This window comes from Chelonia mydas, chromosome 7 (genome assembly GCF_015237465.2).
Source record: "Chelonia mydas isolate rCheMyd1 chromosome 7, rCheMyd1.pri.v2, whole genome shotgun sequence".
NCBI classification, from domain to species: domain Eukaryota; kingdom Metazoa; phylum Chordata; order Testudines; family Cheloniidae; genus Chelonia; species Chelonia mydas.
In genome coordinates, this window is record NC_057853.1 from 25,254,721 (window position 1) to 25,274,118 (window position 19,398).

At 41.8% G+C, this 19,398-nt stretch overlaps 1 protein-coding gene across 7 annotated transcripts in view; it reads left to right on the forward strand.

The window, feature by feature from the left end:
* The window catches only part of ARHGEF3 (Rho guanine nucleotide exchange factor 3), a 306,129-nt gene extending 287,317 nt beyond the window's left edge, over positions 1–18,812 (forward strand). For all 7 annotated transcript variants that reach the window (XM_037903918.2, XM_043550619.1, XM_043550620.1 and 4 more), the window contains 2 exons: positions 15,049–15,235; positions 16,368–18,812. In XM_037903918.2, the coding sequence (XP_037759846.1) occupies positions 15,049–15,235; positions 16,368–16,714 (534 nt within the window). In that variant the 3' untranslated portion in view covers positions 16,715–18,812. The remainder of the gene's footprint in view (positions 1–15,048; positions 15,236–16,367) is intronic.
* Positions 18,813–19,398: the final 586 nt, after the last annotated feature.

Genomic DNA, 19,398 nt, shown 5'->3' on the forward strand with positions numbered 1-19,398 from the left:
AATGTCGAGGAGATGGCTCCAGCAGATATAGCTGAGGCAGAGGAAGGCGCTCCGCCGCCTCCTCCCCAGATGAGGCTGTCGCAGGACCCTGTACCCTGTTTCCACAGGATGACTGCGGGGCCCATCAGGACCTTCTGAAGCCGGTCGCTGTGTACCTGGATCTGGAAATTGAGGAGCTCAAAGAGACATCACACAGCCTTATTGATATTGTGGCTGCAGCAGCTCCCTCAAAGGTGACTTAGCCCATGAATGAGGTGGTGATCGGACCTCTCAGGGCCCTGTGGCAAACTACTACTTCTCTGCCCCCCACCTCAGAGTGCTGAGAAGTATTATGTTCCAGCAAGTGGGTTCAAACACCTGTACTCGTGTGCGCACACCCCTCCCCCTGGGGGTCACTGGTGGTGTCTGCAGCAAACAAAAGGGACAGGGAGGACCTGTCAAGTGCTGCCCCTAAGTAAAAATATGCCAAGAGACTAGACCATTGCAGAAGAAAGGGTTATTTGATGGGTAGCCTTCAAGTACGTATCTCCAACCAGCAAGCTCTGCTGGGCAGATAAGACTTTCATTGGTGGGACTCCTTGACTAAATTTAAAGACTCCCTGCCTCCAAGATTCAAGGCAGGAGTATGCTGCCGTCTTGGAAGAGGGTAAGAATGTGGCCAGGACCTCTCTCCAGGTGGCTCTGGACGCTGCCAACTCAGCAGCCAGGACAATGGCCTCTGCTGTCGCCATGAGGTGGTGTTCTTGGCTCCAGTCATCCGGCCTTCCTCACAAGGTCCAACAGTCTATCCAAGACCCCCGCTTCGAAGGCTCTTCTCTGTTCTCAGAGCAGATGGACATGAAACTTCATGGCCTGAAGGACTCAAAGGCCTCCCTAAGATCTTTAGGCCTCTATGCTCCATCAGCGTCTAGGAAGCACTTCTGGCCCCAGCACCTGCTTGGTTCTTGGTGCCTCCAAGACAGGAACACGACAAAAGAAAAGGGAGAGGTTATAAAATGGCGCCAACCACTCCCAACCACTTCAGCTTCCCAGCTGAGGTCTCAAAGATACTCCGGAGGGCCCAAGCAGGCCTTTTGAAGGTGCGCCTGAGGGCATTGTACCAGTCACTATTTCAGATCCACCACCCCTTTTATTTTTGGAACCTCTGTTGTTCTTCAGCTCAGCATGGTCATACATAACATCAGACCATTGGGCCCTGAATATATTGACAGTTGGATATATCCTTCAGTTTTTATCCACCCCTTCCTCCCGCATTCCCATCTCTCTTCAGGGAGCCTTCTCATGAACAACTCCTTGTCCAGGAGGTGCAATCCCTCCTAAGTATGGGGACTGTGGAAGAGGTTCCTCAAGACTTGAGAGGGAAGGGGTTTTACTCATGGTATTTCCTAATCCCAAAGGGGGCCTCCAACCCATCTTGGACCTATCTTGTCTCAACAGCTATCTCAGGACGCTGAGGTTCTGCATGGTTTCCATGGCCTCCATAAATGTCAGGGAGCTCAGGGCAGTACGCTTAGCATGCCAAGTGTTCCTTCCCCAGATCTCAGGTGAGGTGGTACAGGTCCTGACAGACAATTCTGTGGTCATGTTTTACATTAACAAGCAGGGAGGGGTTTGATCTTCAGCCTTGTGGCAGGAGGCCATCTGTCTGTGGGACTTGTGCGCAAAGCACTCCGTTCATCTTGAGGTGTTGCATCTCTCAGGAGCCTGGAATGTACTGGCAGATCACCTCATCAGATTTTTTTCCTCTCACCACAAGTGGTCCCTTCACCCAAAGGTCACCAGATTCATCTTTCAAAGGTGGGGGCCTCCCCAGTTGGACCTGTTGGCTACCAGGCACAACAGGAAATGCTATCAGTTTTGTTTACTGCGTGGACACAGCCCAGGCTCCATCTCTGATGCTTTCCTGCTCCCATGGACACATCTCCTACTTTATGCCTTTCCCCCAATGCTCGTGGTTCACAAGGTCCTCCTAAAGATCAAATGGGACAAGGCGAGAACTATTCTGATAGCCATGGCATGGCCACACCAACATTGGTTCGGCATGCTCCTGGCTCTCTGTGACAACCCCATTCCCATTCCCACTCTCAGGACCTGATTTCATAAGACCACGGCCAGCTGTTTCACCCAAACTCCACCTCCCTGCATGGCTGAACCTGAACAAGCTTGCTAGGAACAGGTTCAGCAAATCTTGCTAGGCAGTAGAAAGAACTATCTACGTAGCCAAGTGGAAGAGTTTCTCTTGTAAGGCTTCTGAACATGCTCTCTCTCCATCTCTGTCTTCCCTTTTAGTCTGTCTTGCACTATTTGCTCCACTTAAAGCAGCAAGGCGTGGCCCTCTCCTCTATTAAAGTGCTCTTAGCAGCCATCTCAGCCTTCCACCCTCCAGTGAACGACAGCTCAGTGTTCTCCCACAAGATGACAGTACACTTTCTCAAGGGGCTGGTGGGGCTCTGTCCTCAAGTCCACAAGCCACCCCCACCCCTTGGGACTTAAACTTGGTTTGGTCAAGAGTCATGGATAGGATGACCAGACAGCAAATGTGAAAAATCGGGACAGGGAGTGGGGGGTAATAAGAGAAAGAAAGACCCAAAATCAGGACTGTCCCTATAAAATCAGGACATCTGGTCACCCTATTCATGGGTCCCCTTCAAACCATTAGCATCATGTTCTCCTGCTACTTCTCTCTTGGAAGGTCGACTTCCTGGTGCCAATCACCTTGGCCAGAAGGGTCTCTGAAATGAAGAACCGCCTTACATGGTGTTCTTTAAGGACAAGATCGAAACGTGCCACCATCCAGCCTTCCCACCAAAGGTGATGTCACATTTCCATAACAACCAAGCCATTTTCCTACCAGTCGTCTTCCCAAATCCTCACAAGAACTCTCAGGAGTGAAGCTGCTGTTCCTCAGAAGTTAGGTGTACCCTCCCTTTTATATTGAGGGGACTAAACCCTTCTGCAAGCCCATGCAACTCTTCGTAGCAATAGTAGAAAGAATGAGAGTGCTTCCTGTGTCAGCCCAGATGATCTCAGCCTGGGTAACTGCCTGTATTTGAGCTTGCAATGAGCAAGTGAATGTCCTGCCTCTAGCCATCTCAACTGCTCACTCCACAAGAGCCCAGGCTTCGTCAGCAGTATTTCTCATGCAGGTGTCAATCCAGGACATCTGCAGAGTCACAACCTGTTTGGGATACGAAGGTGTGCACTGACATTACGCCATCATCCAACAGACCTGGGATGACGTCTTTTAGAAAAGCAACGTTACAGTCAACATGTCCATGAACTCTAAGCCCACCTCCTGGGATACTGCTTGTGAGATACATAACATGGAATGGACATGAGCAAGTACTCAAAAATGGTTACTAACCTTTCATAAGTCGTTTTTTGAGATGTTGCTCATGTCCATTCCACAGGACCCATCCTCCTACTCTTCTGTTGGAATTAACCGGCAAGAAGGAACTGAGAGGGTGCGTGGCCAATGGCACCCCTTATACCAGCCCATAAGTGGAGGACGAGGTGTGCAACATGCTTTCAGAACTCTTAAAAGATGCGGAAACTACAGAACCTGAACCACCAAAAAGGAAATCAACCTCCTGCTGGTGGCATCTGACTCAGATTACGAAAATGAACGTATATCAGTCTGCTCTCCTTTGGATTGTTATCAAGCAGAACCTGTCATCAGCATGGATACATGTTCTCTGGAATGGTGGTTGAGGCATGGAGGGACATATGAATCTTTAGCGCACCTGGCACATAAATATCTTGCAACGCCAGCTACAACAGTGCCATGCAAACGCCTGTTCTCACTTTCTGGTGACATTGTACACAAGAAGTGGGCAGCATTGTCTCCTGCAAAAGTAACCAAACTTGTTTGTCTGTCTGAGCAATTGGCTGAAGTAGGACTGATTGGACTTGTAGGCTCTAAAGTTTTACATTGATTTATTTTTGAATGCAGGCTTTTTTGTACATAATTCTACATTTGTAAGTTCAACATTTGTGATAAAGAGATTGCATTACAGTACTTGTATTAGGTGAATTGAAAATGCTATTTCTTTTGTTTTTTACAGTGCAAATATCTGTAATAAAATCAGTGAGCACTGTACACTTCATATTCTCTGTTGTAATTTAAATCAATATATTTCAAAATGTAGAAAACATCCAAAAATATTTAAATAAATGGTATTCTGTTTAACAGCGCAATTAATCGCCATTCATTTTTTTTAATTGCTTGATAGTCCTAATAAGTTGATTCCAAATGCAAGCTTTTCTCGGGAATTTGGAGTAAGCAGCAGTAATATTTCAACCCCGATTTCAACAGCTTTAAGTAGTAAGATACATTGTTTGTGTATATTTCTAAATTGCCCAAACTCTGTGATTTTTATAAAAGTTTGTTTAATTACTCATGCCTGGTACAGACTGAGTATTCTAAGCAGAAGTTTGGCTGGAATTCATAGTATGCACAATCTTTAACTTTCATGAGTTTCAAAAAAAAGGTACATTAAGGAGTAGTTGGTACACTTGGACTTAAACTAAACATTTTTTCCTCTATAAAATGATTAACAAAAATAGGATAAACAAAGCTTCCAATTTACAAATAAATATAATCCTCTTCTGGAGCACTGTGAAAATCAAGGTGTTTCCTTTCCATTAACCCAATTTATACAAATAAGGTTATAAAAGGTTTTCTAACCATGAGAAGTATTTCTAGTGGCACAGATTGAATAGCACTTCTTGGAAACTGGGATGAAGCAGTAAACATGTCAGAGGCCTTGTTCTTCCAGGTTTGTTATAGTTTTAGGTACACAGTTACCATGAAGGCAGCCAAGAGGAAGTCACTGATCATTTTTCATACTGTTGTTGTTTACTCTGGGTTGTTTTTTTTTTTTTTTTAATATGTAGGTGCCAGTGTATAATTCCCCTGAATTAATTTAATTAGAACAATAGTAAAATAGTGCTAGATATTTCATTATTTTTCAGGCTTGCAAAATGCAAATTTAGTTAATAAAATTTGAGTTTTTTCTTTTGAAGAATCCCATCTAGCCATTCATAACTTAATGTTTGTTGTTTAGTATCTAAATGTGAAATTAGTGTTTTGCCATCCCCTGATACAGCTTATTGACTTTTTCACTAAATATGAAACTCATTTAAATGGTGATGGGCTCTTTGTAGTTACTTTTGTATTCAGTCAGACCTATGAGTGCTTGGCACCTAGGAAAATCAGACCAAATAGACTGGTTGAAACACGACTAGGAACTTAAAAGGGTCTCAAAATTGACCACTTCATTGTTTCTAAGATAAAATAAATGTTAGTAGTGTCACATGCTGAAACCATAATACAAAGAATGAAGAACACAGTTTGAATTTCATGAGATTTTAAGTGACCAAATTTCAAACCAAATATGCTATTCTAGTATTTTTAAACTATATAAACTGGAATGGTTTGCCAAAAAATTAGAAAATAATCACTCTTCTTAACACACATTACCTTATCATTACCTGAGACTTAGTCCTAGACAGATTTCCTATCTACCCTATATTAATTCCTGTGAAAAGAGGGTATTTGCAAAACACAATCATGGTCAAGTAAGTCTTCCCAGCTTTTGAAACTTCCACATCTCAAAAGGAAAAAGATAAGCTTTTCAACACATTATGGAAGGAGGAACTGTGGATGGAAATGCTAACATAACAGCAGAAGAAGGGACCAAACAAAAAGTGCTTTGATTTTATTTAAGTTGACATTGAGTCTCTGATTTAAGTAAGTGGATTCTGCATGTCCCCGCTATGCTCATTGTGTTGGCAGAGCACATCCTTACTAGCGGGGCTTGCATCGACTCACGGAGTGCTGCACTGTGGGTAGCTATCCCACAATGCATGGAGCCGAGTGGAATGTTGGGTTGGACTTGCAATGCCTCATGGGACAAAAACACTTGCGCAGGTGATTATGGGAACATGCTATTAGCCTCCCATGATGCACTTATCTCCCTCCCTCCCTGAAAACAGTGGCAAACAAACCAAGCCTTTTTGGCGCCTTAAGCCTGGGTTACCCATGCAGATGCCATAGCATGGCAAGCATGGATCTATGGGATGATGAGCAGTGGCTGAAGAACTTTCGAATGCATGAGGCCACTTTCATGGAACTGCACTAAGAGCTTTCCGCAGCCCTGACGTGCAGCAATACTAAAATGAGAGCTGCTCTGACAGTTGAGATGCGAGTGGCAATAGCTCTTTGGAAGCTTGCAACGCCAGACTGCTACCCCTCAGTGGGAAATCAGTTAGGAGTGAGTAAATCTACTGTAGGGTCTGCTGTGATCCAAGTTCCCAGGGCACTCGACAGACTTCTTCTAAGAAGGGTAGTGACTCTGGGAAACATGCAGGACATAGTGGATGGTTTTGCCGCAATGGGATTCCCTAGCTGAGATGGGGTGATCAACAGAACGTATATCCCTATCTTGGCACCAGACCACCTTGCCAAAGAGAACATAAACTGAAAGAGGTACTTCTCAATGGTGTTGCAAGCGCTGGTGGATCACAGGGGCCGTTTCACCGACATCAACATGGAATGGTCAGGAAAGGTGCATGATGTGCACATCTTTAGGAACTCGGGTCTGTTCAGAAAGCTGCAAGTAAGAACTTCCTTTCCAGACTGCAAAATAACTGTTGGTGATGTTGAAATGCCAATCATGATCCTGGGAGACCCAGCCTACGACTTGCTCCCATGGCTCATGAAGCTGCATGCAGCCTGGACAGCAGTATGGAGCAGCATAGTTTGCTTACTGCTTTCACTGTGGTCTAACCTAGTATCTCCATTCTTGTTGCTGCATGGTGTGTGCTCCGTAATATCTGTGAAACAAAGGGAGAAAAGTTTCTGGTGGGGTGGGGGTTGAGGCAGATGGCCTGGCAGCCAATTTTGAGCAGCCAGACACCAGGACAATAAGAAGAACAGAAACTCGGTGCACCTCGATGTGTAAGGTTTTGAAAACTAGTTTAATCAATGACCCACAGTAATGTGACTCTTGTGTGGTATTCCTTACCAGGCTGTCCCCTTCATTGCATATACTCCCCTGTAAACTACAGCCCCACTAACCACAGTGTGCTGAATGAATAGTCTTTTCTCCTCAATCCATTAATTTTTATTATGCTCATAAACACAGAGACAGTAAAGAAAAGTAAGAACCTGAGCCTAAGGGGTTGATAACATGGGGGGGAGGAGGGACAACAAGGACAGCTTGCTTACAATTGCACTGCAGTAACAATCAAAGGTATGGGAATGGGTGCCTTCTGGTCCTTGTGCCCTTGCCTGGAGTTGAGTGCAAGGGATACCCCTCCTCCCCCCAATCCTAGAACGTCTGGGAGAGAAGGATGTGGAACTTGGCGATGATAGCAGCAGGTTCAGCGTAGGCTGCAGCGGGACTCTAGCATCCAGTTGCCTTTCTTGAACCTCAAACGCCTTAAAATGTCCATTTGCTCCCTTAAAATCTGCGCTGAGCTCCATCTTGTCACTCTGAGGGTATTTACTCTTGAGCATGTCCTCCCAAGTCGTCTTTTTCCGCCTTCTAATCTGGGAAAGTCTTTGTCCCTGTATGGAGGATGCATCTGTGGACAAGGTTTCAGGTGCAAAGAATACAAACCACAAGGGTAGCATTGACAGTGCATAATTGTTTCTGGTGCAAGATTAAATCTTTTTATAAAAGAAACACCCCTCAATGCACTTCCATGCAATCCACAATGTAAGCAGAACCACTGGCTACTGCAAGAATTGGTTTGCTGCTACAGCCATGGTAAGGCAGGCCACAAGGCATGGGCAATACGTCTTGTGCTGCAGCTTTTCATACATTCTTTTGTATCAGTGGTTCCAACCCATAGCAACCTGGATGGTGCTTGAGGACAGGCACGAGCGTAAAGCCCCGCAAATAGTTAGATTGTTACAAAAGTGGCACTGGGTTGGGGTGGAAGCAGGGGTGAAAGTAAGTCTTGGGACTTACCGGTACGGGGCTGGGCTGGGGCCAGCTCTGGCCCCCAGAAGGGGCAGGGCTGGGGGAGGTCAGAGCCAGCCCCGGCCCACTCTGTACCGGCCAGTGCCTCCTTCCCCCTCCCCAGGGTAACAGCGGCAGCCGGAGCCTCTGGCAGGGGTTTAAAGGGCCTTGGATGGTTGCGGCAGCCGGAGCCCTGGGCCCTTTAAATTGTCCCCGGAGCCCTGCTGCCACTTCCCCAGGGCTCTGGCCGCCACTACCATCCTGGGCCCTTTAAATTGTCCCCGGAGCCCTGGGGAAGCGGCGGCGGGGCTCCGGGGACAATTTAAAGGGCCCAGGGCTTGGCTGCTGCTACTGCCCCGGGCCCTTTAAATCGCCGCCCCAGCCCTCCCCGCCACCAACTTAAATGCTGGCTGCAATATGGGGTGATCCCTTCCAATCACAGTCAAGGCACGCTCTGGAAAGCATGGTTGTGAGACCCAGAATTTACCAAACCGGGGTGGATTACTTATCGAATTGCTTGCGGTTTAAGGGCTAGCATTTAAAACTTCCCGTTTCCCCTAGGTGACCATATGTGATATCACTCCCCTGAGGGTAACAGAGGCAGAAAGAGAGCAGATGCTGCAAGCGTCTGGCTACAGACTTGGTCCTTATGTTGCAATGCTGTGCGCCACATTGATGCCTGAAGATTTAATACTGGAGTGGCATGGGAAAGTGTCTACAGTGGTGGACAAAATAAAGCAACCCTTCCCAGAAACCTTCTGCAAAGAATTGCAGAGTACTTCCATGAAAGCTTCCTAGAGATTTCCTTAGAGGATTCCCGGGCCATCCCAAGCACATAAACAGTCTTTTTCTGAGAGTACCCTCTGTGTAGCTGGAGTGGCCGCTGATAACCAGTATCCCAATTTTTTTTATTCAGATTCAATATTAAAAATAATAGCATGTAACCCCTACAGTTTGATTGAAAATGTTTACTCACCAGACGTGCCTTCCTCGGCATCACGCTCTGTTGACAATTGGTCCTGTGAGGTGATGGGCTCCAGAGTTTAAAAAAAAAAAAAGTTCTTGGCTGTTGGGGAGAATGGATCCCCCTGCTTGCCTGCCTTGCATTTTCCTCCTCCTTTTCTTGATCAACAATGTCTCCCTCATTGTTGCCTGAGGTTGCCCAGGGCTCCTGGGAGGTATCCATGGAGCGTTTTGGGGTAGTGGTGGGGTCACTGCCTAGAATTGCATGCAGCTCCTCATAGAAGTGGCATGTCTGTGACTCAGAACCAGAGCGACTGTTCTCCTCCCTTGTCTTCTGCTACACTTGCCAAAGATCCTTTATTTTCATGCAGAACTGCTATGTGTCCCTGGTGTAGCACTTCCCCTCCCCCCCCCCCCCCCCCCCCAAACCTGTGCAATTTTGGTATAGAAGTTAGCATTTCTTCCAGGGATTTGGAGCAATCAAATTTTTGAATTGCTCTGCTCCAGCACCAATAGTGACTGCTCCAGCTCCGCTCCATGCTCCGTCTCAAATTAACTTTTAACTAAATAAAAAAGTGCATACTGTAATTTTGAAAAAACATTTTTATTCAGACTTATAAAACAATTTAAATGTCATCAACAATGATACAAACGAGAATAATTCATTCTGTAAAAAATTATTGCAGCAATCAAGTCGTCTTTCATAGCCTGCTGCAAATCATTTAAAATTAACTTTAAAGCTGAAAACAGTCACTCTACACGAGCTTGAGTTGTTGGCATGCTCGAAGCCATTCTACAGGCAGCCTGAATGCGGTGTGAGTAGCTGTGAATGGCCTCAAAAACAGATTTAACTTTTAGCCTACCAATAGACTCCATCGCCTCACAATCTTCCCAAAAATTTATCTCGAATAATGCTTCATTACAATTATGAATTGCAGAAACTCGCCGGCGTCTTTCTTGTCTATCCAGTTCCTTTTCGAAGGCGTCATCTTCTGAAGAATTGGTGCTTGAATTATCTCCATTTCCCTGTGATGGTTGAAGACATCTCAGGGGTGGACACTTGAACAAGTTCAGAGTGGAGATGGAAGTTTTGAGAACAGCCTGCTATTTCTGAAGGATGTGAACTTTCCAAAACCGCAAATTCGATTGTTGATGACTCCTTTTGTTGTGTTTCATTTTCTTCAACCTCTTTTGTCGAGTTCAAATGTAGTAATAGATTTTGTTTTTCGAGTCGTCGAGCAATATCAAGGAGCCCTTCCTTTGCCTTTGGTATTTCCCTTGAGGTAAGAAGAATCTGATACCGTGGGTCAACATAAACTCCAGCAAGGAAAATAATATTGTCAAAAAGCTTCTCTTCGCATTTCTGCATGGAGGGTAGAATTCCTTCTGCAGTTTGTCCACCATTTTCTTGCAAGAATTTTGACAGTTTTCGCCATTCCTTCTTTAAAACTGCCAGGGTTACATCGACAGCTTGAAGATTCACAGTTGTTAGGTTTGGCTTTGCCAAGAGGTCTCGCAGGTTCTTCACTTAGTCCCATTCAGCTTTTATTAACTTGAGTTCTCTTGTTCCAGCAGCAGCCACTTGTTCACAGTAAGATTGAAAAAGGAGAAGCCAATCATCGCAAATGTTGAACCCCAGCAAGTCACAGTATCCAATAATTGAGTTACCTCATGTAGATCAAGCAGAACACTTCGAATACTTGGGGTTTGTAGTTTGACAACGACTTGTCGAATTTTTGCCAGAAATTTCTTTGCATGTTCTTTGTTCAGTCCATCCCAGATTGCTAACTGAAGAGTGTGAATACCACACCTCATCAACTGGACTTTTGAGTCATCCTCATGAAGCCATGTTGGAAGTATGAGGCTAGGGGGTCATTAACCTATTGCGCAGTAGCATCCATGTTGAGTTCAATTTCATCCATTCCTTTAGTTCCTTCATCAGGCAAAATAGTTAGTTCTGTCCACATCCCTGTTCTCAGAGGTAGAAATGGTTTCATTGTCCTTGCTGAAATTTTTGACGGCACACGTCATGTTTGCCGCATTGTCAACGCAGATGCTCAGCACTTGCATTTCACTGATTCCAAATTTTTCTAAAATAGCGCTTACTTGATTTTTCACATACAAAGAATTGTGGTGCACTATCAGTGTCAATTTATGTCCAAGGTTTTTACCACAGCTTTATCTTTTCCTTCTTCATAGTACTGAGCATTGTTTGCAAGGAAATTTTTGCTACCTGAAAATGGATGCGGCAAGCTGTGGAAACAACTTTTGCTCCAAAGCTTTCTTGAGCTCTTTGCGACCAGACTCAGTTGTGCTGACAACTAAATGGTGAACCGCATCGTGCCCCATCAAAACACCAAGCTGCCGACCCATTTCACCTGCAGTTTTTTGGAATTCTTTGTTCTTTAGCCTGAAGGTAGTGAGAGGTGTTGAACTCAAGCAAACCATTTCCATCAGCCCTTCACGGAAAGTATTGGCATCCATGGTGACTGTAACCTTTGAGGACTTCAAATATGAGTCAAGTTTTGTTTGCTCAATTTTGGGTTTCTTTTCAAATGAAGCTCCGCAAAAAATCTTTTCTCCAGGAGTCTTCAAAGAGCCAGATGAATGTCATTTAGCCGCATCAGCTTTGTTTTGCCTCATCTTCCTGGTCTTTTTTTTTGTAACCAGAGCCCCATAGTTTTCAGGATGGTTACATTTTACGTGCTGCCAAAGGTTGAAACTTTTCACACCACTTGCTTCACTTGTCTTGAAGCTACATGGTTGAGCTCGCCATTCACTTCCTTTTCCACCCTGTACGTTGCTGATTTCGTCTTTGCTTTTCCCAAAAGCCCAAATTTGGGCTTTTCAAATTCAAAAGTAAAGATGTCATTGAGATCTTTTTCTGTAAATCGGCTATCAGTCATGGGGGGCAGATTTGATTTTTTTAATTTTTTTTATTTTTTGTTGAAGCCATGGCCAAATCTTCTTGTGCTGCTACCGCATCCCAATGTTTCTTGTTATGATCTTCGAAAAGCAATGAACAAAAGTACTGTATTTTTTTATAATGTACCTGCTTGTGATATCTTAACCACTTAAAGTATTCCGAATTTATTTTGGATTTTCTGGACAAAAATGATCGCATTTTCTTTTTACACAAAATTATTATTAAAGTATATTTTTAATATTTTAACATGTTTCTTGCAGTTTTAATGAAGTATTTTAATATACATAATTAATATACCTTTTCATTTATAAATTGCAAGTTGTTTTTATGAAATTTTGCAGTAAAATATTTGAAATATTTTCCAAGTTTTTAATATCTCAAAAATGCTTTAATATAGATATATCAATGAAATTTGCGTAGCGTTAGTACGTGCTATCACTGTTCTACAGCATTAACTGTTGGGACATAACAAGGCTACACGTTACAAGGTTGAAAATAAACTTTAACAGGAAAGCGGATTCAAATTGCAAGCACAGTCCTTTTAGTAAAGAGAGCAAATGTTCGGAAATACGTTTTTGCTTCATCAGCCTGAATAGATTATACAAATAGAGCAAATAACAGGTTCTATCTTGTATAATGTTTCCAGCTTGATGAAGGAAAAACATATTTCCGAAAATTTGCTCTCTTTACTAAAAGGACTGTGCTTGCAATTTGAATCCGCTTTCCCATTAAAGTTGATTTCCAATGTTCTGTCATACAGCATCATTCAAATAAAATTATTTAAACTACAGGTGTCGTGAACTGGGGGGGGCTAGGCCAATTTTATTTAATATTTTTTAAATCTTCGACTACTTAACAGATATGACCCTGGAATATGATTTAATGCTAAAACGTGTTAAAATGATACTCTTAATTTATTTTGTATAATTAACCATTTCCAAGAAAACTGTTTAAAAATTTTAATCTGCTTAGAATGATCCAACTTTACTTACTTATTTTTCAACTTTGGAACCATAAATTTGAAACATAATAACCAAAAATTATTAACTTATTATGGAACATATTACTGCTCGTATCCAGGGGCAGTCGATGACAAGCCTTTCTTGAAATATGAAATAAAAATGACCAAGCACCAGTTCGGGACGCCTATGGTTTAGATAATTTTGGATAATGTAATATGGTAGCACATACTAACGCTAAGACAGACATAATTTCATTTGTTTGTATTAAAGCGTTTTTGAGATATTAATCAGAAATTAACTTTTCATCACCTCCTTGAAGGGACTGTAGCTCCCTTAGGACATGTGTTCACAAACTTTTTTTCTTAAAATGACCTTAGGATTCATCCCCAAAGTTGTGTTGAACATTTTCCAATCACTCTGGATATATCACAAAAATCACTCCTAATTTATGCAAAAATGTTTACTGTATATTTATATGCCTGCTGCACGTGACTTTTTCAGTAAATTTAAAATTACAAACAGCGCTACCAAAAGACCATTGAACATATGACATAAGTCCACCAGAGTGATATGGGACCATGTACAAATGAACAAATGTACCGGTAATGGGAGCCCGTGTGAGAAATGAACTTAAGTGGTTAATATCTCTAGCGATATCTTAATATATCAATAAACAAAAATATTATTCTTTTGCAGTATAACTGTTCGTGATATCTTAAATGTTGCAACTTGCGTCACACTTTTCCGTAATCGCAGCACTCAGCGTGTCTCGTTGATCAACGCTTAAAAAAAGTATCAACACTTACTAATCTATCTAACTAATCTACGCGAGTATGTACTCGCCTAACCTTGCCACAAGGGTGGGAGCAGTCTGCAGTGTTGCCAGATGTCTGATAATTATCTGATTCTTTAATAAAACATATCTCCAAAAAACTTTAATTTTGTATCTGTACATTAAATCTTGATTTCGGCCAAAGTGAGAATAACTGACATATTACGTAAAGTGGTAAAGTAGATGTTAATATCAGTTGCTATACAATCTGAAACTTTTTGGCACCTTTAGGACTTTCTTGCTAAATATCATTCATTTTGGATAGAAAATGAAGAAAAAAACGGAGCAATGGAGCAGTCAAGATTTTCTGTGCTCCGGCTCCGCTCCAGCTCCAGGCAAAAACCTGCAGCTCCACACTCCAGCTCCGGGCTCCACTCCAAAGCCCTGGTTTCTTCTGCTGATTTGGAGCGCTGCGTGCAGAGATTCTTCTCCCCACACAGCAATAAGATCCACTACCTCCTGTGTGCTCCATAGTGGAGCACGTTTACAGCCTTGAGCATCTGTGGTCAGCTGTGCTGATGAGCTCTCCATGCTGATCAAACAGGAAATGAGAATTCAAAAGTTCCCAGGGCTTTAACGGGGGACTGTGCCCTATGTACCTGGCTGAAGTGCAGTGGAGTTGAAAGCGCTCTCCAAAGCGGTCACAGTGGAGCACTGTGGGACACCTCCTGGAGGCCAATTAATTCAAATTACACAGTGCAGTCTCTACACTATCCCCATATTCACGCATGGATGTCTGTTGAAGCAGTACGCCTCTCGCAGAGGGAGAGTACAGAAGTAGACTTTAAAAGCCCTTTAGGTCAGTGGAAGGGACGCGGTAGTATAGACACGTACATTATTAACTTGACGTAACGTGGCATACGTCAACCTAACTTTGTAATGTAGACCTGGCCACGGTATCTCAGAGAAACACTGATGTACTTCTACACAGCAGCTGGGAGATGTGATTTCCATGTGTGGGTAGACAGATTCATGCGAACTCATTTCTGCAACTGAGAAAGTTATGGAACCTCAAACATAACATTTCATTTCTGTTATGAATAAGGCCCACATTGTGCAAAATGTTCTAGGATCACTGCTTAAACACATGGGGTAGGGGGATAGAAAAGCATTTTTTGTTTTCTCCTTAGTTTACATAAGTTACAAGTGGGTATGAATATTTATACTATATTAGGCCACCAACAGTATTATAATGGGAGGGAGGGAGGGAAGAGAGGCCCAGTGATGGCTGTGGTGAACAAATTTACGTTTATTTATGTCTAAGCAAGGGGAACTAAAAGCTAATATATACTGTTAAAAGAACACAGATGGAGTATATTACAGTTGAAATAAACTTTGTTCAGTGACTTTTTAAAAGGAATAATGAATTTATTTTCCTTTTATGCTTTTTAACAGAAACTGCATGTCTTCTTGTTCCAAGAAGTGCTGGTGATTACCCGAGCTATTACCCATAATGAACAACTCTGCTACCAACTATACCGGCAGCCTATCCCAGTAAAGGATCTTGTTCTGGAAGATTTGCAGGATGGAGAGGTGCGACTGGGTGGATCCATACGTGGTGCATTTAGCAACAATGAGAGAAGTATGAATACACTTTTGATTTGAATACTTTATCATTAGTTCATAGGAAACAGATGTAACTTTGAAATCTCCCTTAATTTAAAATAACATCTTATGTCAAAAATTTGACCTTTCTTTCAAACTGTTATTATGCAAGACTTTAAATGTTTATTTTAAAAATCCATCATATCAATAATGTGATTCTCTCCCCCTCCCCACCCAAAACACACAGAAACACCCCTTTACTGCACTGGGAAGTGGAAAAGGGAGTAGAATGTAGCACCACAACAAGAAATTATAAACAGTCTTCCCCAGAGTATATTTTGAAATTTTGTAACTTATTTAGAAACCTTATAACAAGATTTATCTATTGTGATTCTTCATCTTGTTATGGAGGCATTGGCTGCTAATCCACAGTTAAGGCTGTGATCATGCAAATGCTTACGCATGCACTTAATGTTAAGCATCTGAGTCATCCTTTTAAAGTCAACTGGACTACTCATATTCTTAAAGTTAAGCATGTTAAGTGTTTGTAGACTCAATGCCTACGAATTAACCAGTTTTCCATTACAAACCATCTTTTAACCTTTTCTGAGAAATAATGTTGAAAGTTTTTTGTGACTGATTTATGTTGTGGGTTACAGGTAAGAGGGGGCCCAAGCTGCCACAGGAACAAGTAGTCCTGGCTATTCCATAGGGAGCAAAAGTGAAATTTCACAACTCTGCAGGGCTGTTATAGCCGGAGAGGCTCCACAGGGTTCTGGGGGTAGCACCAACTCTACTGAGCTGCTTAAGGTTCCAAGCTTGAAACGGTAAACTGGCATAGAAGTCAGCCAGTTTAGGCATTCGTGGTTGGTTTTATGCAGGTATAGCATCACTATACTGGCTGAATTCTAAACTAATTAACCTAGCAAGCAATTAACTTTTAGCAACTCCAGTAGTATCTGGGGATGCCCCACTACCCTACAGAGGTAGGAGCGACAAGTTCCTTGGTTTTCCCTCGGCTCCTATTTATTCTATGGGTTTCTAACTTAGCCCTGGGGAAGCAACCCAGTAAACCTAAGAACTTGGTAGAGTGTTTTAGTATTTTAATGTACTCCCTTATTAAAAATGCAGACACCCAAAGCAATCAACGGACATATTTTGTTTTTCAGTTAAAAACTTCTTTAGAATCAGCTTCAAAAGTGGATCGCAAAGCCAGTCCCACTCGCTGCAAGCCAATGACTCCTTCAACAAACAACAGTGGCTTAACTGTATCCGACAGGCCAAAGAAACAGTTGTGTGTGACATAGAGGCTGGAACACTGGATTCAGAAGGACATTTCCTAATATCCCCAAATGGGAGTAGGGTACCACAGGGAGAAAGCAGGCTTGAGCAAATGGACCAATCAGACAGTGAGTCAGACTGTAGTATGGACACTAGTGAAGTCAACATTGATTGTGAACGCATGGAACAGACAAACTCTTGTGAGAATGACAAACAGATAGAAACCAACATTTGACAGAAAATTACAGTTCATGGAAGTAAACCTGTGTCTTAGCTGTACAGTATTTGCATTCCATAAATGGAGCAGTTTGGAAAAGCACTTTTAACACTTTTTTGTGACAATGTCAACACAATCTTTCTTGTATTTGTACCTTTGAGTGTAGTACTGTAACTGCCAATCTATGTAAGCTGGAATCTGTTACAACTCCTATCCTGTGTTATTTCCATAAACATCTGGGTGGATGAAAGTGGTACTTGACCAGTTATTTTCATTGTCCTGCTGGTAGAAAGAATCTCTAAACTCAGAGATGATGCATAACTGTTGATAGTAGGGAGGCACAATTTAAAGGTTCTGGTGGTATTCAGCAGGGTTCAGGACAGGGCATATAAACGCTGGCAGAAATCTTGGGGGGGGGGGGCATTGGACCCTGTGGACCTCCCCAGCACGTCTCCTTTGTCTAAACTACTGTTTATATGTATATTACGTAAGAGTCTCTCCATGGTTTTTACAGTGTTTGACCTCTAACGTGGCACCTAAAGACAAACTTTGTAGTGGCTCTTTAAAGGGGTATCGAAGTCTGCATTTAATTAGGAATGGCATTCAAAATTTTCAGAAAGGCAAATGTCTACAAAAATAACATCTTGGAATAAGGTAAGTTAGCTACTGTGGTGGTAAATCAACAGGAAACGTAAAGAGTAGGCCATGTCAACAGCGACTCTTAGGGATTAATTTTAGAAAGTATGAAGCACTGTATGAAAATCCCGCAAACCAACATAGTAATCTGGTCAATTAGAAGAGTCAATGTAGTGTTCGTGGTTTACTTATTGGAGCACATAATACTAAAATCAATTGAAAGAGAAGTCTACTGCTAATACTGAATCTTCAGATTAAATGCTGGGAATGTTGGGTATTTGTAAATAAAAAGTTGGTAGTTTGCTTACAGTGCCATGTATAACTCTGTATTATCCTGATTAAGACAGGAAGAATCTAAAAAAGCATTAGATCATTGAATAGGCCCTCCAGCATTTTGCACTTACTGATGTGACTAACCGTTACCACTAAACTAAAGTTAAAACATCCCAAGATCTTGTGTAAATGACTCTGTTTACAATTACACGTAGTTGTTTTTTAAGACTGAGACACAATCTTGTATCAATGGTGCTGTACAAACACCCCTTAGGGGACAGAGAAAGTTTAAATAAAAAAGGGAATATATTTTCCTTTAGGAAATATCACACCCTTTATATTTTTGTCAAGTTAAGTTTTTTTAAATTTTGCTGCATCTAAACCTCATGCTGTAATTGGAATCACTGCTGTGTTTTCTGGTGGCTGATTTAATTAAGTCTATTATTGGCCCGACTCATTATGATGAGAGGCACATCAGCCAATTTAAAATGCAGTCAAAAACACTGCAACAGCCTGACTATTTTAGAAATTCTTGGTTCATCTTTTATTTCTCAATGCAGAAATCTACTGAAAGGTAAAGTAAGCTGCAAAATTTGTGTCCTTACTAATTGACATGATCCTTGATATTGTAAAAATTCAGGATGACCTTTGCAAATTAGACACACACCAGCACAAGTAGTAAAACTGCTAAATTATTGCCAAAAATATTTGTTTCATGTGTGTTTACAAGTTTACAGAAAGAAAGCAGGAAATAAAATGTCACTTACCTTGTACATATGTCATGAAGTGCATTAAAGGAATCAGTGTGGCAAGATAATCAATATAAAAACAAGGTATATTACTTTTTTTAAAAAAATACTGTTGTCAGTTTTACCCTGTAGACCTTATTTCTGTATTTATAGTCTTTAAAACATTGTGAATTTTTTTTCTATTGCAGGCTTGTAATTTATTTAAACTGCTTCATTTTTAGAGTAGAATGTTTGAGCATGCCAGTGAAGAATAGGACAAGGGAACATGTTATTGATGGGGATAAAAAAAGAAAATAGGTTATGAACTTTTGGTATGACAACTGTTGGCCAAACTTAGCAAAAAGCATTGATGGAAAAGAGGAGAGAATGTATGTGCTGATGAAATATTTGTGTATAATGGCCTTAAACTTTTATGGAAGCATTTCAAATAAATTACATTAAACTGTTTTGGTTTTTAATTGTTTTGATTGCTTATTATCCAAGGAGCCCACTATGGCTGAATCTACATAGGGCTTTCAACAGTATTTAACATACGTAAGCAATGTTTATATTTTGGTTCTGGCTGAAGTGGGTCATAGACCAGGACTGGATAAAATTTTTCTAATTTCATAATTTTGATGGAAAAATTTTCACAATTTTTTTTTTGACCAGCACAATTTATACAGGTTGGACATTCAATGTGAGTGAGGAAAAATTTTGATCAGTTTAAAAACAAAAGACAGAGTTTCAATTCCTGTAGAGACCCATCATACATCAGCTTTGTATAAAGTAATATGGGCCACAATCTTGCCATTGCCTGCACTCACATAAATCCATGCAGTGGCATAGAGCTCCACTAGAGTACACACTAGTGCATCTGATTTCAGAGTCAACTCTATGCTTTGGCCATCCAAACCATATTCTAACAAACTACAGCCATAACTGAGGATGCCTATATACTCTTCTTCAAAACATGGAAAAGCTTTATATAGATCAGGGCATGTTGCATCATTTAGAAAACTGTGTATAGTACAGCAAGGCACTGTTCACTATGGCCATGGAACT